The 24,415-nt window shown below is 47.6% G+C and overlaps 1 protein-coding gene across 1 annotated transcript in view; it reads right to left on the reverse strand.

Annotated features, from left to right (window-relative positions):
* The window catches only part of LOC144155207 (venom factor-like), a 161,780-nt gene extending 142,514 nt beyond the window's left edge, over positions 1 to 19,266 (reverse strand). The window contains exons 1-2 of the mRNA XM_077686515.1: positions 19,108 to 19,266; positions 8,786 to 8,943 (exon numbers count right to left, since the gene is read on the reverse strand). Coding sequence (XP_077542641.1) covers positions 8,786 to 8,943; positions 19,108 to 19,226 — 277 coding nt within the window. The 5' untranslated portion in view covers positions 19,227 to 19,266. The remainder of the gene's footprint in view (positions 1 to 8,785; positions 8,944 to 19,107) is intronic.
* Between the last annotated feature and the right edge of the window lie 5,149 nt (positions 19,267 to 24,415).

The following is a 24,415-nucleotide window of genomic DNA, read 5'->3' on the forward strand; positions in this document are numbered from 1 at the left end:
AAAGTCACTCTCAATAGGTACTTGAATGATATCCTTGCAAATGAAAGGAACTTCAATTGCGTCCATAGGGAACACAGCTTCGCTGCATTGGCTCTGCACACACTTGCACTAGACGACATTCTCTTTTTAATGACTCATCCTGGCCAAACACATTAAGGCTCAAGCTTATTTTCACAAGCTCCCGCAGACGAAGGGTACGTGCGACATCTTCGCGTATGAATGAGCGCTGGCTGCCTCCACCACTAGGCCGCGAACGTAGGAACATTGCTCATTCCCTGGAATCTATAACCTGCACGTCGGCAGCAGCACAGCCATGCCGGGAGAAGGGCAAGTGTGGCAGTGCAGGTACCTGGCGTCCTTCTTGCGCAATCTGTCTTCTCCGCTGCGCTGCCGGCAAACATCGTACACCGAAGAGACATGATGGCCGGAACAGTTGGCTCACTCGACATTACGCCGACATCCCCTTCAAAAATGCCCGCTCATGGTAGAAATAAAGCATCGTCCCTCCTTTGCCAACTTCTTTATTCTATCCTTGTAGCCTACGCTTTCAAGGAATTGGTCTGTAGAGTGCTTATCGGAATGACAGAATAGACAACTGAACTCGTTCGAGGAGCTAAAACTTAGCACAGCTGCATTTGGGAGCATGAGCACATTTTCCGTTCCATAAACTGACTTGCTGTCAGCTTGATCTTTTCTAATGCCGTACATACTTCTTTGTCTACTCTCTACTTCAATCGCGAGGTGTGACAAAAGCGTTTCAAGCTCACCGTCAAAGGACGCAGGTGACGCAGCAGCTCCGCGGACTGAGGACTCTCCGTCTGTTGGGACTGACCAATGCGAATTGTGCGCTATCTGTCGGTTGTAAGCAACTACGATGTGTGATGGTAACGCCCTCAGAAGCACGTCAGTCATCATCGTAGAGTACGTGGCTGAAGAAGCCTGCAGCGCCGCAAGTCCGCGCACATGATACTCCACGTGGACCAGCAATTGCCGTAGTCCGCCGACACCATTCGATGACACCACTGAAGGAAGCGATCGAATATACGCCAAATGTTCCTGCATTATGCGGCGGCTGTCACCGAAGCGCCGCGAAAGGATTTCTACGGCGTCTGGATAACAGTCTTCCGTCGATTGCAGCCCGGCAACAGATGCACCAGCTGGCCCACACAGCAGTGACTGAAGGTACTGAAAACTCTCTCCATTGTTCAGGTTGGGGTATTCGTGGACTGCTGACTCAAACTGCTACCAAAAGCTCAGCCACTGGCAAGACTCGCCGTCGAATGTTTGGAGCTCCAGTGTCGGGAGCATCGCGGAGCTTCCTGGGCGATGACGCTCGTCACTTTGAGGATACACCACAGAAGGAGCTGAAGCTGTCGATCCCGGCAGGCGTTGACCACTCCGTAGGGATCTCTCCAAGGAGCTGGCCCAACATGCCCTTGGTGGCGTCCTCGTATGTCATCACTGCAACGCATTCTGCAGCGAACTCTTCTTCTGGTATGGCTCCCTTCAGCTCAACATCCGGCTTGCCCATTTCTTCATTGTTGGACTGCAGCCTTTCTATGAGCGCACCCAAAGTCTCCAAATCAGTAGTATCCAAAAGGCCTTAGCTTCATTGATAAGCCGTCTGTTCTGTTGCCCAGGAGCCGTTCTCTTCATTTTCAACCTCTCCATGTTGCGGACTTTACCGAGGCCTCGTTCGTCTTGTGCACATTGATGCCGCTTTCAGTCTTCTTGGTCCCTGATCCGTCCTCTTGGTTGCTCCAACTTCGTTCCCGTGTTCACAGGCACCATAAGATGTGGAAGAAAGGAGTCCGAGGCCGCAGGATATAACGAATAACTGTATTTACATCAGACTGAATTTCTTTATACTACTAACATGGCGCACGAAAGTTCTGCGTCCTCCTTCTCTTCTTTACTCCGTAGGGTCCCCGAATCATGTTGTCTTCTTTATCTTTCTTACGTTGCTATGTGCGACACAATAAAATGCGATAGAGCCATCCCTTCGCAATCCACGCGAGGAGACAGCCAGCGGCCCAGCTGATGATGGGGAGGTTTACCGACCGAGTCGAGGACGCGTTACAAGAGGATTTACCCTACGAGACTGAGCCGTCGGCAGACGACGACGAAAGGGATGACGATGATTGCTACTGATCGAAACATTGTACATGCTGTAACGGTCTTTGCCCTACAGTGCCGTTGAAAACGGCTTTGAACTGCTGGGGTTCGGCTGCTCCCTCTCTACTGGGATCCGCTGTCATGGAAGGAGAAGCTAGGTCGACCTCCAGCTCTGATGTTTCGCCAGCCATGCACGACTACTGGAAGCCTCGGCAATTTTTTTCTTCAGACGCTTACGCAAGTTGGTTTTCCTGCAGTGCGTTCTGACGTAGCGATGAGCCGCATCAGTGAGACATAGAAACCTCTGTTTTAAAAACGAATTGGCCGCGTATCTGCTCACTTCGCTGCAAATATCGTCGAAAGAGGACGTTCTTCTGCCACCACTGCCTCGTACGTACATCTCTTCTCTCACCTCCCACCTATCACGCTCTTCCCCTCCCGTCTAGCTCCTCCCAGAATAAACATGGTCGAGGTTTGCTCAAGTCAACTCAAATTTACCCCGTTGAAGTGCTGGCGGGTTATCTATTGGAACTTTTCCCCTCAGCCCACCCCTCACTTTACACAATGGAAGGACGCTTGTGGCCGCTCCATCAAACTAATACCCTTCAGTGTCGCGCACACCTTCATTGCATATACCCCGATCAGTGCCCATCCCCCCTATGCCCCCCCCCCCCTGCGGGGATGTCGACTCCATCTGCCACAGTATGTGGGCGTGCCCCCGAAACCCCTTATCCTCAGTCCCCTCTATTGATCAATGGGAGGCGGCGTTGGGCGTCTCTGACCCCGGGGTCCAAAAGTCCTGGTGGAATGTGCTGCCGAATTCACCGCTGGGTTGCGCCCAGTGGTCCCCACCCGCCTCTAAATTGCATACTGCAATAAAGTTTATTCCTCCTCCTTTTCAGTTTTAGTTTCAGTTTGTTTATTTTTCACCAAACACAATACACAAACTGCGAAACTGGTGACAGGAAAAGAAGCTGCATTTACTTGGATTTACTGCTTCTTTCCATTTACTTGGAATGTCGCCACAAGGTCCAGGCTCGGACGCGAGCTCTTTTTGCGTTTTTGGGTCCGAATGTTGTTGTAAACGGGTATTTTTTTTTTTGCTATCGCAAAACTCCATCACACATCTATTATAATTAAAAGAACACTGGTAATACCAGTAATGTGTTGATGTTCTGACACAAATATGACTAATGTTTTCATATTTCCCACAGCATTTGGCGAGTATGGATGATAGCATAAGATTTAGAGGTTAGAAAAGATTTGCCTACATAAACTTCTCATATTCCAGAATTCTTTTACGTTTTGGCCGCATGGCTGAATAGAAGAACGGATGGACGGACGAACGGACGGGCGGACGGACAAACAGACAGACAGACAGACAGACAGACAGACAGACAGACAGACAGACAGACAGACAGACAGACAGACAGACAGACCAAAATTGTCGGGTTTAAGTAGCTCGAGAAAGACTATCGTCCTTAAAAAGTGTGGTGCCAAATAGCTGAATATAGAACCGAAAAGGCGCTGCCGCATACAGGCCAACACAACGCTTGGGTGCATACAGCTGTCGCAGTTCGTAAAAAAAAAGTGCATAAGATCCGGGTTGGATCGGCGGAATTTCTTCATCGCACGGACTCGTCATGCCAATGCAGCGATCGAGTCGCTCACGCGTGGACATGCGCATCGGTTGCGGTAGTGAGTGTCTACGTACTATTTATGCGGCGTCGTCACTTTGTCGGAAAGTTCATTCATCAACTAGAAAATGTTCGAACAGAAGAACGACGAAATGAGTCACTGGGAAGGCCATGTGCGTCTTTAACAAGACGCGGGGCCCTAATTCGTGAATTCGCCGTGTTGTTTTACATAACGAATGGCGACGTATGCAAGTACTGCTATAAAAATACCATGTCATGCGACGCATAGCTCACACAAATCACCACAAAGCTACCTCATATTGTGCATTTAACAATGCATAAATACTTGGCCTGTGTTCTAAAAAGAGGCTGAAATGATCGCTGACGAAACAGGCGCATTTTTAGTCCAAATTAGCGTTAATTCCACAAGGCAATGCAGCAACGTTGGCCCTAATAAAAAAAATCTGTTCTTTTCTCTATGGTTGGTATGTGTTGAACTAAAGAATATCCCGCAATATTCTTATTCGTGTCTATTTATTCATTTCCACCGCTATTAGAATACCATTTAGCTCTCCGTTTCAAATTTGCAAGTTGCATTTGTATTATCTCTCATCTCCACCATCGTCGCCGCGTTGTCATTTGCTAATACCTGCGCGCAGTTTATGCCGTGACTACCGGTTCTGTGACGAGGCACTAATGGCGACATGCTTCCCAAGACAACAGAAAATCGTGCTGATGCCGCTGCTTCACTCATGTCTCTATCTCGAACTCAACTCGGTTAGCGGGGCAATGAATACAATCGACATATTGCTTTCTTTTTCATTATCTTGTGTTTTATCATAAGACTCACAATAACTAGAAACAAAGATGAATGCGGCGCATTGGGTGTTAAAGCGAAGCTTTCTATGTCTCGCTGATTCGCCCGTGAGGGCCGAAAAAGCACTGTAGGCAAGCCAACCCGTTGGTGATGATGAAAATTCAACACGTTTGGAGAACCTAATTCGTGTCTACTCAGCTTTCCTTCAGGGCCAAAAAAAATCAAATCATCTTTCTTAAAACAAGGCGGTTGAACGCAAAGCTTTCTCCCATGCAAACTGAATCAAAGTCCCAAAGCCAACCCCCATGCAAGGAACTAAAGAAAGGCTGAATGAACCTAGGAAATCACCTAATAGAACCAAAACATCGCATTGCGTCACTCAGAATCTTTTGGTTTCGTTGCGTGGTCGTTGGCTTTGGAGTCTGACTTTGACTCAGTTTGCACAGGACAAAGCTTTGCCTTCACCAATCTTTGGGGGTTTGTTTGACTTTTTCTTTTTGCAATGAAAAAAATTTATCTACTGCCCATTTTTTATGATGTTGCACCAAGACCCATAACGACGATTTTATTTCTACTCTTACAAACAAAACATCCAACGCGATTTTTTATGCTCAGCCATATTAAATTATGATTCATTTGGTTCATAAACAGTTTTAAACGGCACCTCGTGCTAAGCAGCGGCTGCTGAAAATTCGCGAAGAATTAACGGTGATGAAGGCTCGTCAATTTTTTCTGCCCGTTTTATGGCCCCAAATGGATAAAAATCACGCGACCTCTGCGCTAACAAAGTGTGGTAACGTCTGGCTTAATCTTTGCCGCCAAAGGTTCGGAATACGTCATGACGTTCCAGCGAAGCATAAAAATAGCATGGCCTTTGGGCGTTACGCACGTATTCTTTGTGTCTGGAAGAGCTGATGAAAAAAGTGCATTGTCCTCTTCGGTTGCTTTAGCATAATTTTTCAACTTCAGTCATGAATGGGGTACAACGGAAAAGCAGAAAAAAAGGCAGACCGTAAAACTGGCGATGGTACCCATCCAGAAATATATAAATTGCGAAATGCAGACCCAACCACTTTGTTAGCCAGATGCACGTGACCAAACTGAGAGCCTATCTAAAAAAATGGCGGCGTATCTGCTCCTTTAATTGCAAATGTCGAAGACAGACGACAGTCGACTGGCACCCCTGGCAAGTAAAGGCCTCCTTTCTCTTTCCGCTCACCTCTAATGGTATCCTCTACCGCCTCGTTCCTCCAAAAATAACACGCTAGAGGTTTGCTCAACTCAATTTAAATTTACCGCGTTGCACTGCTCCAAGTCGGGTGCCTCGATGCCAGCGCTGCCGTACAGTGGAGACGCGCGTGAATTGAGGAACCCTACTACAACGCTTATAGATCCACGTTGCGCTACCCCCGAACGTTTCGAGCGGAACGTGAAACCTATCTAGTTGAACGTTTCGTTGCTGTTGCCGGTTGATTTTTTTAAAATGCCGCCAGGTAGCGCGGGCAACAGCAGGCGACGGTTTTCTGCTGTTGATATAGCATTTTATTTGCTATCGCAAAAACCCAGCAACCGCGCATTTTTTTAATAAAGGAACACTGCAAATATCACTCATGTATTGATTTTCTGCTTTATATTTGAGAAATGTCTTGTTCTGGTTCAACAATGTTGACAAGTATGAACATTAACACCGAACTTTAAGTTTGTATTTGTCTGTTGGTATAGTATACCACTATTGCGCTGTTTCTGTTTCACTTTGGGGCCGGGTGGCTGAATCGAGTCACAAGCAGACAGACAGACAGACAGACAGACAAACAGAGAGACCAAAATTTCTGCGTACAAGTAGCCCAAGGAAGACTATCGTCTTTAAAATGCTTGCGGAAGCATCCCCAGCCTCATTCACGTACCAGGGAAAGGGAAATCTGCTTCACTTACGTACGATGTTCTTTCATGGTTCCTATGACAGTTACGCTTCCCGTGACGCTTGACTGTGTGTATACCGTGTGACAAGAATACAGCAATTGTAATGTATTCGTAGGCAGAGAGGAATAAAGCCTAGTGAATGCGATTGCAGCAATGAAAGTTCAAGCGTCTACTATGCGCGTACAGGCGACGCTTCTAACGGTGATGTGACAGCTTCGAACGCAAAGCAAGTGCTAGGTTGCCTGCCAGGCCGCAGGTATATATCTTTTATGCCTGAAACTGTATCTTGCAGTCCTCTGTCCCTGACTGTGCACTTTGCTACGTACGTACAGATAAAAAATTGTCAGCCCTTTTCACCCTTTCAGGAGGCAATGTGCCTTCGCACTACTGGAAACCTCACATGGGGTTTAAGTGTGGAGGATTGACCTATGGTAACGCGACGGATAGTGGCCCGTTTCTCAAACTCGATGAGTGAACGGAACATCGAGATCATGATTCCCATCCTGGTACGAACAGAGACGTACAGGCAGACGACATATTTCCGATAAGCAGCCCATTACTGCTCCCAGCATTACTATACTATATGAAAGGTCTAAGGCGCTGACGTTTCATTTGGGCTGCAAATCCTGTTGGTGTGCAATCCACAAAGTAGGCAATACGTGGCGCGGTTGTTCAACGCGCGCCTCCCATAGAAAACAGACTTTGCCGCGAGGAATCGTACGCGCGATGTGGGGCTAGTGTATGGGTGGAATACGTGCAGTGTTTAGTGTTGCAGACTCGAACGCTGCAAACTAGTGCGTATATCTTAATGCAATATGTGAATATGTCATGTGCGCACACTGACGGCAGCTGCATTGAATGATTGTTTGATTGATCATGGGGTTTAACGCGGCAAAGCTACACAGGCTATGAGGCGCGCCGTAGTAGAGGGCTCCTGATTAATTTTGACCACCTGGGACCGTTAACGTGCGTCGAAATCTCAACACAGGGGCGTTTTCGTTTTTCATCTGCATCAGGAAAGCGGCCGCCGCGGCGGGATCAAACCCGCGTCTTTCAAAGATTCTCACCTCTTTCGTAGCATTTCTGAACAATGGTGCCATCTGACGTCTCGGCCAACCAAATTGCATGAACCGGCTTTTCTTACGTCCATAGCTTACGTTATGCCTGTTCCGTTTTTAGTCTCAACAGGGCATTAGTGTGTCTATATTATGTGACGTGTGGCTTGTTTATCACGGTGTATGCAAATGGGGGAATAACGTATTTAATTATTCAACGCGCTTTTTTACCGTTTATATAGCAGGTATATTCCATACATGTGATCTGCATACATTGACGCAGTGTATTTGTATGCAGGCAGTATATACGCTCAGAGTATACATGTGAACACGATTGATTGTAGGGTTTAACGCGCCGACGCAACGCAGGCGACGAGGCGCGTCGTAGTGGAGGGCTCCGGATTAATTTTGACCACCTGGGGATCTTTAACGTGCGCCGAAATCTCGTAGACACCGGCGTTTTTGCCTTTCGCCCCAATCAGAAAAGCAGCTGCTGTGGCCGGGTATTGCAAACGCACCCTCGTGCTCAGCAGCACATGGCCTTAGCCACTAAGCCACCGCGGCTGGTATACATGGGAACAGATGTACACTTACGAATACATATGTTCATATGCCACACCCAGACATGTCACGCGCACATACGTACGTAGTTGCATAGACATGCTAATTCAGTATTATTCTCGACTTAAATTGGGGCTAAACACGCCGAAATTAAACATGGACTGTGAGACGCGCTGCTGTGATGGGCTACGTGCTAATTTAGGCAACGGATTCACATTTAATTGCCAAAATCTCTTACCGGCGGCCATTTCCATGGCCCTCTTACAAATACAGCCTCGGTACCGAAAATTCACCTTGTATAAAAGCGTTTTTAGGGGTGCTAATTTCGGCGTTGCGTACTTGTTTGGAGTCATTCTTGTCTGATATTTTCTCAGGTGGGCATAAAGTTCGTTTTGAATGCTGTAGGTGCAGTTAGTATTTTATACTTCGCCTGACGAAATAATTTTTCCTGCTCGTTTCTTTCTCTTTTTTTCATGCCCTCGAGTGTTAATGGCTAATATATTAAACCCAACTTTTTTCTTCAGTAAACTATTTTTATGAACAGAATGTGCAAATCAGGATTTCAGAACGCGCTAGCAGCACGCTCGTTGTTAAATACGGACTTTTTTTTATAGTCTTTGCCGTCCCACGAGAAAAACAAGCACACTGGAAAAAGGAGAAGATCGCTTCTTTGCACTTACCGCTAGACACAGTCTTTGACCAGGTGAAAAATGGCCCTCGCTTTGATGGGTACGTATCGAGCGTGACCTGCACTGCTTGCGGATCCCCCTCGACCATCACAGCAAAAGTCTCTTTGGTGCCCAGCCGGAGGACATTCGGTGCCGCCACGTAGCAGTCCCTGAAAAAAAAATTCAGGGAAGCTTGCTCTCACGCGCAAGACTTGAATGGCGAAGCTGTTGTAATTGGGCATTGCCGGACGCATAGGTAAGTTTCAGTATAATTGTTTATTTCTTCTTCCCCATTTTTTCCGTTTTTAAGAATCTCAATACTAGAATTCTGTAGTAAAACAATTGAGCAGTCACTTCTCCGCACATGCTATGTAAGTCAGTTGTTACCTGGATCCTTTTGTATGCTTGTGACAGCTTTTACATACAATCCCTGCTGCTTGTAACCCCTTTTGTAAACCCTGAACCCTATTTCTGTGTTATTTTTGAGATCTTGCTGGCGCAGTTTGTTGCATGCAATTGCCATTGTGTTTATTTAACTGCAGTGTAGATGAGTTTGTGTTATAGCGTAAGAGTTGCTTGCACATGCTTTCAATGCTCGGTACACGTGCCGACGTGGTGGCATGCCGCTCCGTCAAGGTGTTTTTCCTCAGCTTTTTCCGCAGGTCTCCAGCATCATGTCCCCTGTGATGCGAAATAAACTGTTTTATTCTTCTATTTGCATAATTACGGTGCTAGTAGTCGTCCTCATATACATCGAAGTGGTCGTCGTCGTCTTCGCGGCGAGTGGTGGATGCAAAGTCATCCTCAGCATTGTAGACGTCTACCAGCTAAATGGCGAACCCTAAACTAAGTCGCACGAGGTTTGAGCCATAGCGAATCTGGAGGATTTCTTTATACGTGAGCACTGAAGGACACATACCCACGCATTTGCACAAGTTTGAAATTGTTTATTAACGTGTTACATCGTTGCTTTGCACTGTGCTAGTAATAGTCATCGTGGTATGCATCGATATCATCGTGTTCCTCATGTCGAGCATTACATACGCGGTTGCGCCCGACGGCAGCGCTGGAGTTTATTTTTGCTAAAGCCGCTGCGCGAGCCGGGGACTCGGTGGTCGCAGCGAGGCACGCGCTCACGAGCGCTCGGTATGTTCTTGCTCCTCGTGGTTCTTGCCATTTTAGGGCGCAGCCCTTTGGCGGCCGTTTATGGGCTCAGACGCATTGTCGGCGTAACCGAGCGAACGATTGCAAGACCGACGAGTGAAAGAAAAAGCGAACGACGAAGGAAAGCACAGGAGGAGAGTGTCGCGAAATTGAGAGGGCCACTGCGCCACTAAAGCCACTGCGCATGCCCTGAACTCTCGGCGGTCGACCCGAGGCACGTGCTCACGAGCGCTCCGCATTTTATTGGTATTTTTTCCTGCAACACCGAACTTACGGCTTGGGCAACAGCTTCGCTATTAAAAATACCGTTTCGTTTACAGGGCGCTCAAAAAATGTGGCTGGCGATTACGATATTCCCTTATGCGAAATTTGTGCGCAGTAAACTGAGTCTTAGGAAGCGAACGTACATCATCGCTGGGGCAGCACTTACTCGTGGGTTCTCTCGACGGTAGCGATGGTGAACCTCTGCGTCTCAGGAAAGGACCACTAACTGCGTCTTAGGAAGTGAACGCACATCATCGTCACGCGCACGCCCCCCCCTCACCCTTTCACCAAACGTCGCACAGACCAGCGTCTCGTGCGTGCGCAACGTACTGCCCTTCCCCTCACCCTTTCTCCACACTTTCCTCCGCAGTTGCCTTTCTGTCGTCGCTCGCTCGGTTACAACGCCATCATGGTGCCCGTGGCCGTCGCCATCACCGCCGCCAAACTGCAGTAGCTGCGGCGAATATTCTGTGCCCTAAAAGACCTCATCTGTTATATAATTCTGGGGTATGAAACTTTGGCGGTACAACATATATAGCCGAATGGCAGGGATTTGCTTCGCTGAACCGTAGCCGGAGACATTGAGCGGCTTCTTTCAGCAGCAATAAAACAATGCGCATATTTTATCAGCCTGCTCTTTTCTGAATCTACATTTCAAATCGCCCTCAGTAATGCAGTAACGAATAGTCAACAATATATTCATTTTACCCGTGAAGCAAAAGAGGTACGAAAGAATAACCCAGCATTCCGTCATACGAAGGCTACTTGCATAACCCCATTTTCTTACAGGCCCCGCACTCTGCGAGGGCGACAGTCTCCCAGTAGTCAGCTCCTTTTCCAAAACAAACTCAAAGTTTGTGGAAAGCATGCTGGTCCGAGCCCTCCAGATTTGGCTTTGCCTGCTGAGGGCAACTTCCACACTGAGGACCCTCAGAGAGTCGCTTCTCACCCAGTATACGTGTCATGAAGGGGCCGGCTTCAGGTCCATTTGCAGCTGTGACTAGTGTGTCTCGAAAAACGTTGAGTTCCAGCTCTGCCTTGGAGGGGCAAGACATTCTTCTAACATGGTGTAAGAAGCACCCCGGCTACGAATCCCCTCCCCCCTCCATGTGTGTGCACCCCTGGCCATTGTCGCCACGATCCCGAGCAAATCGAAGTCACCAGGTCCAGCCGTCGAGTATTTTTTAAGAGAACTTATTTGGTTTGTGTACCGTATATTTTTTAAGGTATACAAGCAAAAATTCCCCAGTCTTCGCGTGTCTTTCAAGTGTGAGGCGTAGTACAGAGTCAGGCGTTGGAAAAGGAACCCTGGAAACGAACGCCGTCACCGCTACAGTCGCACGCCGTTACAAATATGATTTGGACTTCAAGCTCATACGCCTCATCACTTGGATATGCATTTTAGGTAGTTTAGTTATCCCTAGGCACCATCTTCAAGATCAGTAGAGTAAAAACAAAGTGTGCGCGTGTATACATGTTACTTTCTTAGCCATGACCGTAGTCAACTCTTCAAGAAATAAAATTTCTCACACCTTTCACCTAATTCTGTGTCACTTCTATGTAATGGTTCGCCGCTAGGGGGCCGACACAGCCACACGCGCTTCGTTTGGGCTTTCGCTTCTCGCTTCGCCACCCGCGGACGAGCACCTCCTGGCCATCTGATTTTCCACCAGTCGAACCGGTATGATGCAAGGATTATCCTGATACCACATTCATCGAGGTCTACCCAACAGGCGAGTCACCCTGTCAGTTACAAAATTAACCAGCGTCAACGAAGGGCTAACCCTAATGCCCCAGCGAGGAACAGCATCGACCTCGCCTCGCGCCGCAGCTGCCTGCAGCTGCCTGCTGTATCCCACGTGCACAGCTCGTGACATCTTCACCGTGGATTGCGGCGACGAGGAACGTGCAGCGCTCGCAGCAAACAGCGAGCATTTTTCTCTACCAGCAAACCCTTGGATACAAGTAATTAGCGAGCGAACACAACGCAATGCCTCCAAACAACCAAAGACGGGCCACAAAGCATCCCAATCGCAAGCGCCAAAACGTCCTACTCCGCGTATACCGGCCGACCAGTTCGTTGCGGTAATACGACCAACCGGCAATGTGTGCGTCAAAAACTGGGCCACATCTGAAATCCCCAACAGCCTTGTCACCACCACCGGCTACGGTCGCGGAGACTTCATACGCCAGGTAACTATCATCAATCAAAACACGATGAACCTGGTAGTCATCGGATCCAAGAACATCGATCTTATCGACGGCATATCCCGAATAACAGCCTTGACCATTCTCTCCACCACATACCAAGTTCGTGCCTACATGAAGCCTCCCCCGGGCACCTCGCGAGTCGTTATCAATGGCGTCTCGGAGGAAATTGACCTGCCGACTTTTCAAGAACTCCTCGCCCCCAGTGAACCCTACCTGGTCCACGCCCACTTTATGGGCCAGACGAGGTCGGTTCTACTTACATTTGACGGCTGTCGTGTCCCATACAACGTCAAATTCGGATATTGTCTCGTCAGGTGCCGTCCTTATTGCCGGATGACGCAAGTCTGTACCAACTGTGGAGATACTGGACACCGAAGAGACATGTGTGCCCCTCACCCCCTCAAACCATCTGTGGACACTGCGCAACTATGAACCCCTCCGCTACTCCCCATTGCGTCCCGAAATGCAAGCTATGCGACGGTCCCCATCCAACTGCCAACAAGGACTCTCCACAACGTTCACGTCCCCCCATCAGACCCCCGACTCGGACTCCTGAAAAGACTTCCACGCAAAACTCTCCCACTCAACTCCGCCACTGGACAAGGACAACTTCCCGGCTCTACCCAAGACAAGCTGCCAGCGCCCCACCACCAGGTGAGCTTGGCAGCTATTCTTGCCACCTCTTCCACTGCTCCACCATTTCCCTCCCATGACACCCCCTCCCCTCCCACCAACCGCCAAGCACAGTCAACACAACTGAACTCGAATATATCTACGCACAGCACATGGAACTCCTCCAGCGGCACAACCACCTCGCAGAACAGGTTGCTGCCCTCGAAGCAAACCTCGTGACCGAGATTGACCTCAAGTTAAAAGCCGCGGTCACCCCACTTACCAACATCTTACAGCAAGCAGTAGCCCCTATACACGCCACATTATCCGTACCCAACGAAGAATCCGAATCCATGGATGCACAGCCTGATCCGCACCAACAACCCAAACCCTCTCCTGCCACACCGATCATCAAAAAAGCCAAGCTCGTATTGCCACCCGCACACACAACCCAACAAACACACACTTCCAAGGACACCAGTACAACACCTGGACGCCCATGAAGACACAACCCACCTTCCCGTCGCACATCCTTAAATGGAATTGCCGATCGTTCATAAGCAAGAAACATCAACTAGATCTCTTCCTTGCATCTGATCCTGCAGACGTAGTCGCCCGTCAAGAAATGAATGTCCCGCAACCTGAACTGATTGGCTACCAAACCTTCACGACTGACCCGTACCACCGGACGGCTACTTTTGTACAGGCGCATCTCCCGGTGTTAACTCATATCCTTGCCACTGATACCCCCAACACGTTTGTAGAAATCGTGTTGACAACTACTAATTCAACATCGCTGTTCATTCTCAACATGTATAGCCCACCTACCCACCAACTCAACTATATATATATATATATATATATATATATATATATATATATATATATATATATATATATATATATATATATATATATATATATATATATATATATATATGTCAACGCCCTTATCCAAAAAGCTCTTACAATAGCGAGAGACACCCCCTTCGTAGTACTTGGAGACTTCAACGCACCACATATGGGACGGGGATACCACCATAGCTCCAACAAAGCACCCGCCTACAGAAAGCCATCAACGATCTTAGACTTTGCCTCCAAAACGACCTCACTCAACCCCCCCGCATCGGAAATAGCGTAACGCGTGACACTATTCCGGACATCACCCTTACGAAGAACTGCCCGCTAATACAGTGGACGTGCCAAGACAATTGCTTAGGCAGTGATCATGGTATTATCCCATCAAACTAACTTACCAAAGTAAACCAATACGAATCGGGAAAGCTCCAATCACCGACTGGCAGAAATTCCGCGAAGATAAAGCACCTCTCCCTTCTCGCAAGGCAATCTCGCCGCATGGATTGATGCACTCGAACAACGACTGCGGAAGCACACGACAACGACAGCATTGACGAAGGAACACCCGGTAGCAGACCCGCATCTCCTCCACATTTGGGAAGCCAGATTGAGTCTAAAGAAAAGTGCTGTTGTGCTTTTCTTTACGCCAGTGGCGTAAAGAAAAGCACAATAAACGCCTAAAGCAACGTATTGCTGCACTAAACCAACAAGCCCAAGACAACTCCAAAACCTTGCAGAAACAGAACTGGACATCTTTCTGCAACCAGCTTCAAGGTACGCTAAGCACAAAGAAAACATGGCACATACTGCGCTCTCTTGTCGACAAAGAACAGACGCGCACCGTTACTTCCAACCAAATTCACCGACTGATACAAACCTCAGCCTTATCACCTGAGGAACTCCTACAATAGATCTTTGGCCACGAATCTCAATACCCACCACCAAATGATTCTAAGCAGTATACTGGGAATGGCAATACAGAGCTTGACTCCCCGTTCACTATCGACGAACTCCATCACGTACTACAAATGTTACAAAGCAACAGCGCCCCTGGACACGATCGAATAACTAACCGACTACTCCGCAATCTCGACGATGAAACAATACAAGCCCTGCTTGACCTCTTCAATCAACATTGGGAAGCTGGAACCCTGCCTGAACAGTGGAAAAGGTCGGATATCATCCTCATACCAAAACCCCACAAACCTCTAGGACTTAACAATCTCCGACCTATCTCTCTTACATCTTGTGTTGGCAAAAGTTTTGAGCACTTGATTCATAGACGTCTCACCACGCACCTCGAAACAATCGGACAGTATCCCAACACCATGTTTGGCTTTCGTACCGGACTATCCACTCAAGACGTGCTGCTACAACTCAAAGAGCAAGTAATTCAAACCCTTAGCCGGAACCATCCAAAAATGATCATGCCTATCGACGTGCAGGGAGCATTTGATAACGTTTACCATTCGGCAATTCTGGACAATCTTGCCGCTACACACTGCGGCCATCGAACGTTCAACTATGTCAAGGCTTTCTTCTACACCCGAACGGCTAACTTCGACTCAGGCCGCACTCGACCCCCCTTTTTGACATGCCTGCGCGCGGCACACCCCAAGGCACCGTAATTTCACCCCTCCGCTTTAATATTGCTTTACTTCATCTACCCGTAGAGCTCTACCACATCCCAGACCTTCACCATGCCGTCTATGCCGAAGACATCACGCTGTGGACAACTGAAGAGTCGGTCGGAGCCCAACAAGACACCCTACAGCACGCCATAAACACCATCAATAAGTATCTCATACCACGAGGGCTTCGCTGTCAAGCCGAGAAGTCTGCAGTACTGATGCTTCACTCGCGCACACGAGGTAGACCACCTGAACCCCCAATGAATCCTAATCTGAAAATCCAAAACAGTTCTATCCCCCAAGTGCCTCCTTTACGTATTCTCGGCGTTCCTTTCCATCGCGATGGCTCTGGTGCCACCGTTATCCCTCAACTCAAGAAAACATGCGCCCAGCTTACTCATCTAATACAACGGGGAAGCCACCAACATGCAGGGCTAAAATAGAATAAATCCTACAAGCTCATACAAGCTCTGCTACTAAGTCGCATTACCTATGGGACACCATATGTTGCACTCAAAACCAGCTGAATTGAGAAAACTTGACATATTAGTACGGAAAGCCTACAAATCGGCCCTTCATCTGCCAAACTTTACGCCCACACAAAAACTCCTCGAATTGGGTACTCATAATACCGTTGCGGAGCTTCTTGAAGCCCAACGCACGACTCAAATCCATCGCCTTCAACTTACTCCAACAGGACGACACCTGCTCGGTCTTCTGAGACATGACATCCCAGAAGCTCAGGACACGCCCCACTCGTTCCCATTTCTGTGCGTCAACGAATTCACATCACCCCAATCCCGATGCACATGCACCCAAGTCACAACAGGGGCAGAAGACTAGCTCGTGTCCGAACGCTACAAAGAAGACTTGACAGGGATCCACACGTCCGATATACAGATAATGCGTGTACTCACCATGACCGGCGTACCACAATTGTGGTTCTCGACTCTACGGGTACCACGATGACTGCGGCCACGTATCGCGGAATCTCCTCGACTACCGCTGAATCTATCGCCATAGCTCCTGCAGCTACCACGCACCGCAGTGAACACACCCCTCACGATTGTTACGGACTCTCTCCAGGCATGCTTACACTACCGTCGTGGACAAGCTCCTGTAGTAGCTATTCTCCTTCTGCAAAAGCATCCTCCTCAACTATTCATAACAATAATATGGACCCCTGCTCACACCGGCCTGCTGGGGATTGAAGCAGCCCATGCTTTAGCCCGCGAGATGCACAACCGGGTATCCTCAGCATCCGAATAGTCAGCCACGGAAGACATCACCACTGACCCCCTGACCACCACTGGAACTATTCTCACCCACTACAGGCACCTCCGCTACAAGTATCCTCCGCCACAGCCCTCCCTCACGCACACTCAAGCATACGCCTGGCGACGCCTACAAACAGATACTTACTACAACTGTACACGACTTCACCACATTGCTCCAACGCTCTACCCGGAAACCTGTCAACCATGTAATACCCCACTAGACACTTTCTATCTTGCCATTGAATGCCCGCACTCTCCACCCCTACCTCCCCGACTGACCCTCACCCCTTCCCGTGAGCAGTGGGAGAGGTTCCTGACCAGCTCCGACCCTGAAGATCAAGCTATGCTGGTCGACCGGGCGGTGACGGCGGCGTCCTCTCGCGGCCTCGTGAACATAGGAGACTGACCACACCCCCTTCTCTTACCCCTTTGCTTTATAATAAACGTTTGTTCATCATCATCAATGTCACATGCGAAAAATCGTCGCCGGTCATGCACCTTCACGGAGTGGAATGGCTCATGATTTTTTGTTCGAGCAAATATGGATATAGTACAGCAGCTACACGGATGTTTACAGCGATATATTTGTGACGGCTACATCGTCAATTGTTGAAACTCGATTCCGTCGATGCGGTCCGCCGTTCTCGCCACGCCGAGCCACATATTAACTTCGACGACTGCAGACTTTGCTGCTCTGCGTTCTCCATTGCAATACCTCCTCGAGCAAAAAAAAAAAAAACCTCTCCATGGGCAATTTTCACGTACTCGCGGGCGGTTCTTCAATATCTGGCTTCATTTCGCCTTGAAAAACTCCCCAAGGAAGTACCATCAGGATATGCTTCACGCCAGTGTGCTATAGTATAGCTCCATTCACACTGCACTCTAAGGCAATGCCGTGGTTCAGCTTCACAGCAATGCACATGGGTGGCCAATCCATGCCGCCAACAAAGCAAATTTAGCCAATGACAGCTATGTGCATACAATTTGACTCCAAAAATGTCACCTGCGCTGTGGCATTGTGCAATGTCGAGCGTCGTGCTTACTTTGCGTGATGGCACGGCGCAGGCCGAACCGAGCGAAATTGTATGCTCGACATCGTCATTCGCTGAAATTTTATTACCGGCTGCATGGATTGGTCAATCGAGTGTGTTGTGGTAAAGCTGAACCACAGCATGGCCTAACTGTGTGTGGGGTGATTACAAAAATGGAGGTCGATCAAAGTTTTTGCGCCACCCATAGCCAGTTGAGGATTGTTAACCAAATTCCATTCACTCGGCACAATATCGCGCCACTTGCATTTTTCGTGGCGGCGAAGTCGCAACTACCTATCCGGGCAGACGCTGCAAAATGTAGTGAAAACTGGCGCCCACTGCGGGCAGTTGATCTCGCGTGCCCATTCTGGATTCAACGCCGTCTACGCAAGCAGGATGCAGCACTCATACGCCGCATACGTCTCAACGTTGCTCGTTGTTACGAATGGCTGCGTCTACAAGACGCGCTTAGCATCCTGCCCTCTGTGTGAAACATGTCCGCAAAGACGTGTGCGTTGCTCCTAGTCGAACCACACCACGTCTCTTCATAGAAATAGTACTGCGTCTGCATGCTGACGCACGCTTCACTTCAGTCAATGCAGTGGTAGCTGCTGAACGGGCTGCAAGAATTTGAGTACTTTTGTCCGGGGATGCTGTTTGAACCCCCTTCGTTGAACGTACTTATACTCCCATGTGGGTGCACGTTCCTGCAGTCTGTTAGCCTTTGTGGGTGTGCATTCTCGGGCTCCCCCACTTTTCATTACCATCAGTCGTAGCAAGCCAAGCCGCTGCGAGTCTTCCCGCCTATTAAAGTTTTTTTCACTCCCAAGAGAATTTTTTTAACTCCCGGCGGTGTTCCTGTCGCACTAGGAGATTTCTTGAGCATCGTTCTCAGAAAAGGCCAGCAACGTGTCACGTTGACGTTCAACCAGAGCTATCGTATTTAGAACTACTTTTTCGATTCCCTAAGCAAACCGCTGTCCCGGATATTTCAAGAATTGTCAAAGTCCCTCAATTACGTACGTTGCCACGTCATGGGAACGTGAGAAACACAAGCGTGGGCAACCATTCCGGATAGTGCCTGGCCACAAATGTAAGGCATTGTTCGTTCCGCACATCGGTCGCCGTTTGACCGCTCGGCATGGCTGGAGCAGTGAAGCGGCAGCTGTTCAAAGGCATACCTGCTTAATTTAGCATACCTGCCGGTGCCAGAACAGTTCAACACAAATCGTGCGCACGGGAACGCGAATGAAGCGAATGAAGGGGCATGCTATAGACCCACTTACCCTTGGGCATAACCCGGCTGTGCGCAGAGGACGGCACAGATGACACAGGCGAGTGCCAGTGTGCACCCCATGATGGCCGGCGCGGTAGTGACTCGCCGACCCTCGTCAGGGGAGAACATATATGGCACTGCGACGAGGAAGTTCAACGCCGGCAAAGCGCCTTCTCTTCCACGCCTGGCGATATTGCAGGCCCGTTGCGACTGGCCCCGCCGGCGTCCTATCAAACACCAGATACAGGCCTGCTCCGGGTATCCTTTTACGCGGGAAAACCAACGCCGTCCTGGTAGATAACAAAAGAGCGTTAACATCTAACAAATGGCTGAAATATGCCAAGCATATGCTTTCTTGTGCAAAGCAAAGTGCTGCAATTACATCTTCCACATGAACGCTTTCGGGAGACAGCTACGAGCCAGCTTCACACTAAACTTCTTTTCTCTCGGGGTATACTATGCACGTTGCCCAGGTGCCAAGGCGCTCGCTTGAAACCCTTGGAGTAGGCAGCGATACGGGATTCTCTTTTCTACAGAAGGGTTAATACGTTTTAGAGTACGTTCTAGGCAACACAATCGTGCTTCACAGATGTGCTATTAAAATATTCACTCACTGCAGTGGCACCGTAGACAAGGCGTTCCGCTTTTGAGCAGCATGTAGACCACGGGCGCGATGTTCTGACACATCGGCGGTTTTTCTCACACGAAGGTGAAGCACGAAAGGGGATTTATAGCCAACAACGACAGATTGGACTATGCTGATTCCTTGAAGCAGCTTTCACAGCTCGCATCCGTGAAATGCAGGACGTCTACGCAAAAAGAAGCAATGATGTCATTTTGGTCACATTTTTCCAGGAAAGGAAGCAGCGCTGCTTATATTGAGTGTCCAGAAGACCTATATCTCCTCTGAACAGTTTCAGGCGAGGTACATCCTGAAGCGGCGGGTTTGCTTGACTCAGCATGCACTCGGGCAAAAACGACTTTATGGAATTCCGAAGTTGGATGTTATGAGGAAGCTTAAGCTCACTTGCCTTGCAACCTCAATTATGGAATCCCGGCATCTGAGCTTAACGTCTGCTTCAGCAAAGCGCTTGGTTTGGATGCTGCGACTCCATTGCTGAAAATTAATATACAGAAAACTAAGTAATGCTCAATAACCTCGGCAGAGAGCAGCGGTTTGCAATAGGTGGCGACGCAGTGGAAGTGGTAAGCGAACATATCTACTTATGCCAAGTAGTGAGCCCGGATCCCAACCATGAGGCAGAGGTAATTATAAGGATAAGAATGGGGTGGAGCACATTTATTTATTTATTTATTTATTTATTTATTTATTTATTTATTTATTTATTTATTTATTTATTTATTTATTTATTTATTTATTTATTTATTTATTTATTTATTTATTTATTTATTTATTTATTTATTTATTTATTTATTTATTTATTTATTTATTTATTTATTTATTTATTTATTTATTTATTTATTTATTTATTTATTTATTTATTTATTTATTTATTTATTTATTTATTTATTTATTTATTTATTTATGCCATACTGCAGACCCCACAATGGGTGCAAGCAGGAGTGGCAGAATCACTTCAGTGTACTGACAACGTAGGGTCAAGTACAGCAACAGAGGAAAAAGAAAAATAAAGAAAACACACACACAGACACATCACTTCAACCTTCCAAATGATCAATTGGATCTATGCAGCTGATAAGAGATATGGGCAGATCATTCCACTCAGATATGGTGCGCGGAAAGAAAGAAAATTTGAACACGTTTGTCCTGGCACTGTATGGGGTTAGTATGCACTGTGTCGATGCCGTATACGTCGAGCCGTCAATGGTTGAATATACTGATCAGGATTAATTCCAAGTTTGTTGGTCTTCAGGTGGCGAAGAAATTTTAGTCTCTATTTTAGGACGTGCTTGCAATGTTTGGATGCCATGTTCTTTCATCAGATTAGCGGGAGAGTCAGCCATGCGATATTTCGAGTAGATAAATCGAACAGCCTTGCGCTGTATCATTTCAAGAGCTCTAATGTTTTTTTGCTTGTGCGGGTCCCAGACTGAGCATGCGTATTCATGTTTTGGTCTTACCATCGAGGTGTATGCGAGTAGTTTAATACTTGGAGGAGCCAATTTAAGTTTATGTCTAAGAAGGCAAAGCTTGCGAAATGAAGAAGCACAGATGTTAGAAACCTGTTCGTTCCAGCTTAATTTGTTTGTAATCGTAGCACCAAGGTACTTATGAGCACTGACCTCGAAAAGCGGTTGATTTGGGAGCTCGTAGGAAAACGACAAACTGTTTCTTTTTTGGTAATTTTCATAAAGACGGATTTTTCCGCATTTAGCTGCATATTCCACTCAGTGCACCATGTGTGAAGGTTAAGAAGATTCGAATTTAATTTTATTCGGTCCTCGGGGCAAGTTATTTTGTTAAACAGAATACAACCGTCCGAAAATAATCTGATTTGAACTGGGTGGGTAATTACATAACAATGTCATTAATATATATTAAAAACAATAAGGGACCTAGTACGCTGCCTTGCTGCACGCCAGATGTCACGGGTAAAGATTTGGAACAGCTATTTTCAACACTGACATATTGCCTGCGGTTGGATAGATAGGAAGAAATCCAGTTTGTTATGAACGCAGCAAGAGCGATTGACCGTAGTTTGCGCATAAGATGTGCGTGGGAAACAAGGTCAAAAGTTTTACGGAAATGTAAGAAATTACGACGACCTGGCCGGACTTGTCAAGGACGATTGAAAAACTGTGAACAATATAGGTTAGTTGGGTGACAGTAGAAAAAGCCCACAGTTTTGCCTGCGAACTCGTCAACCGGGTGGTGGACCAATCGTGCCTGCGAGGGTCTAAGGAGTGTATGGTTACTTTTCAAGAGATTACATCTCACTACAGAAATAAAAGACTAGTTTACCCTGCGCCTCATTATTCCTTAACGAAAATCCAGCAAGTGACATGGAGGCAAATCCAATCTCATACCTTACTGAATTCTTATAAATTGGCCCTAATGTACCCAGGTCTGTACACCCCAAAGTGCAGATTATGTGAGGCCGAAAAAGCCGACCTAGCCCACATCCTATATGAATGCCCTGAGCTCCAACTTAAAGCCGAATGGCATCTCTCTAACCAAATAGAGTGGGAGACTGCGGTGACCAGCTCCGAGCCTGAGACCCAAATTGAGGCCGTGGACTGGGCTTTGGAAGTCGCCATGAAGCAAGGTCTTCTGGCCACTTCAGGGAGTCAGGAAGAAGCCCATCATTAATCACACACAACGATTATTGATTAAATAAAGTTGTTCCTCTGCCTCCTCCTCCTCAGAAGCCATGCTGGAAGGGAGATAATAAACCATTATCGTTAAGAAATTTATTAATGTAGTTAGCTGTAATATGCTCCAAAATTTTGCAACAAGATGACGTAATGGAAATGGGACGATAATTACCAGGAATCATGAAGTCGCCCGTTTTAAACACGGGTGTAATGCGTCCAACTTTCCAGTCAGGCGGTAATACACCAGAAGTTAATGAAGCATTCAAAACTGCTACAAGAAAATGTGATAACATTTCAGCGAATCGAGAAAGAAAAGCGTTCGGTATCCCATCAGTGCCAGTTGACGTCTTCGTTTTTAAGTTAAGCAGCATTGAAATGGCACCCTACATGGACACGATATCATCAATATTAGCTATACAAAGAGGAACAATTTCAGGCATAGGCTCATTAACTACGGAAATGATACTATGAAAATAGGTGTTGAAATGATCAGCGATGTCCGTCTTCTCAAGGAGTAGTGCGTCACGATGACGCAGTTTTTCGATGGGTTTTCTTTTGTTGGGCAAGAAATTCCAAAATTTTTGTGGGGCAGATTTAAGAAAGTTTGGTAACCTGTGTTGAAAACATTTACGTTTAGCAGTTGCCACGGCTTGATTGAGGTCTACTTGGGTGGCTTGAATAATGTCACCAGAAGACGCTCCTCGTTTCAGGCGTTTTAATTTCCTTTTCAAATGTGTAATATCACGAGAGACCCAAGGGGTTGGTTTACCCGTCTTTTTCACCTTGTCCGGAATAAAATGATCAATACAATGCAGACGCAAGTTTTTGAATGTCTCCCACATTTGAAGGACATCAGAACCGTGAAAGTTCCTCAGGTGTAGTTCTAGAAAATCTAATAGAGTTTCGTCCTGTGCACGCGAAAAGTCTTTAATGGGAATACATTTTGTTCGAGCAGCACTATGCACAGCTTCAACAGGGCATGAAAATGTCACAATACAGTGATCAGAAAGACCATTTTCAACGGAGACAGCAAATGTTTCAATTGAATTACTGACAAAAATAAGGTCAAGTATAGAAGCACAAATCGCGTCGAGGTGTGTTGGATAGTTTACTACTTGACGCAAATTATGACACATCATAATATCTAGAAGGTATGAAGCATACGGGGATTGTACGAGAGTAGAGAAAGGAGAGTCCCAATTAACGCCAGGCAGATTAAAATCACCCACCAGGAATATGTTATCATGCTTAAATGATACCATGTGCTCGTGTAAGTCATGCAGAAACCGAGGAGGCGAATCAGGAGCACGACAAACAGTGTTACGAATCGGCCCGCCGCCGTACTTTCCTCCATCACTGCTCGGCTGTGCGGCGAAGCCACTGCGTGCGCCTTTGAAAACAGGCACCATCGTGTCGGTGAATCATACTTTCACGTCTCAACAAGCCCGGGTCAGACGCTTCGCTTTCGAGCATTTCAAAACTTCGGCGGCTGCCGGCGAGGCTCGTCTCAACGCTCTTCAAGGACACAGAGGCCCCGCGATCGCAGCGGAGTCCTCCTCTCTCCCCTCTCCCGTACTCAGTGCGCCTATGCTACTGAATGCTCACGAACTCTGGAAAGAGCGTTGTGTGTGTCTGTGACGTTCGTGGCGTGTTGCCGCTTGTTGGCGTTTTGACCATTACCGCTTTTGGGTATAAATAGAAGCCCGCAAGCACTATAACCCATTCCTGTTTGAGCAGAAAATCCATGCTGGCACTCTGCTCGAGTCCTGTACCGTTACCTCGCCCGTCGGGGCATTGTTTTTTGGCTTCGGCTCACCTCTCGCTATGAAGTAAACAGTTACGTTAGCCTACGGCTTCTGGACTTCACGGCTGCAACAGCGGCTGGCTGCTCGTCACACCACGCTACCACACATATGCCAGATGCGACAGAGCTCGGCTCGGGTCGGCCACCCGGTGCCAACAACTGGTGTCAGCGCTGGGATGACACGGTCGCAACAACTGGTTGGCAGCGGTCGGATGGC

This window comes from Haemaphysalis longicornis, unplaced genomic scaffold (genome assembly GCF_048455015.1).
Source record: "Haemaphysalis longicornis isolate Haplotype H1 unplaced genomic scaffold, Haemaphysalis longicornis Haplotype H1 scaffold_1, whole genome shotgun sequence".
In the NCBI taxonomy this organism is placed as follows: Eukaryota; Metazoa; Arthropoda; class Arachnida; order Ixodida; family Ixodidae; genus Haemaphysalis; species Haemaphysalis longicornis.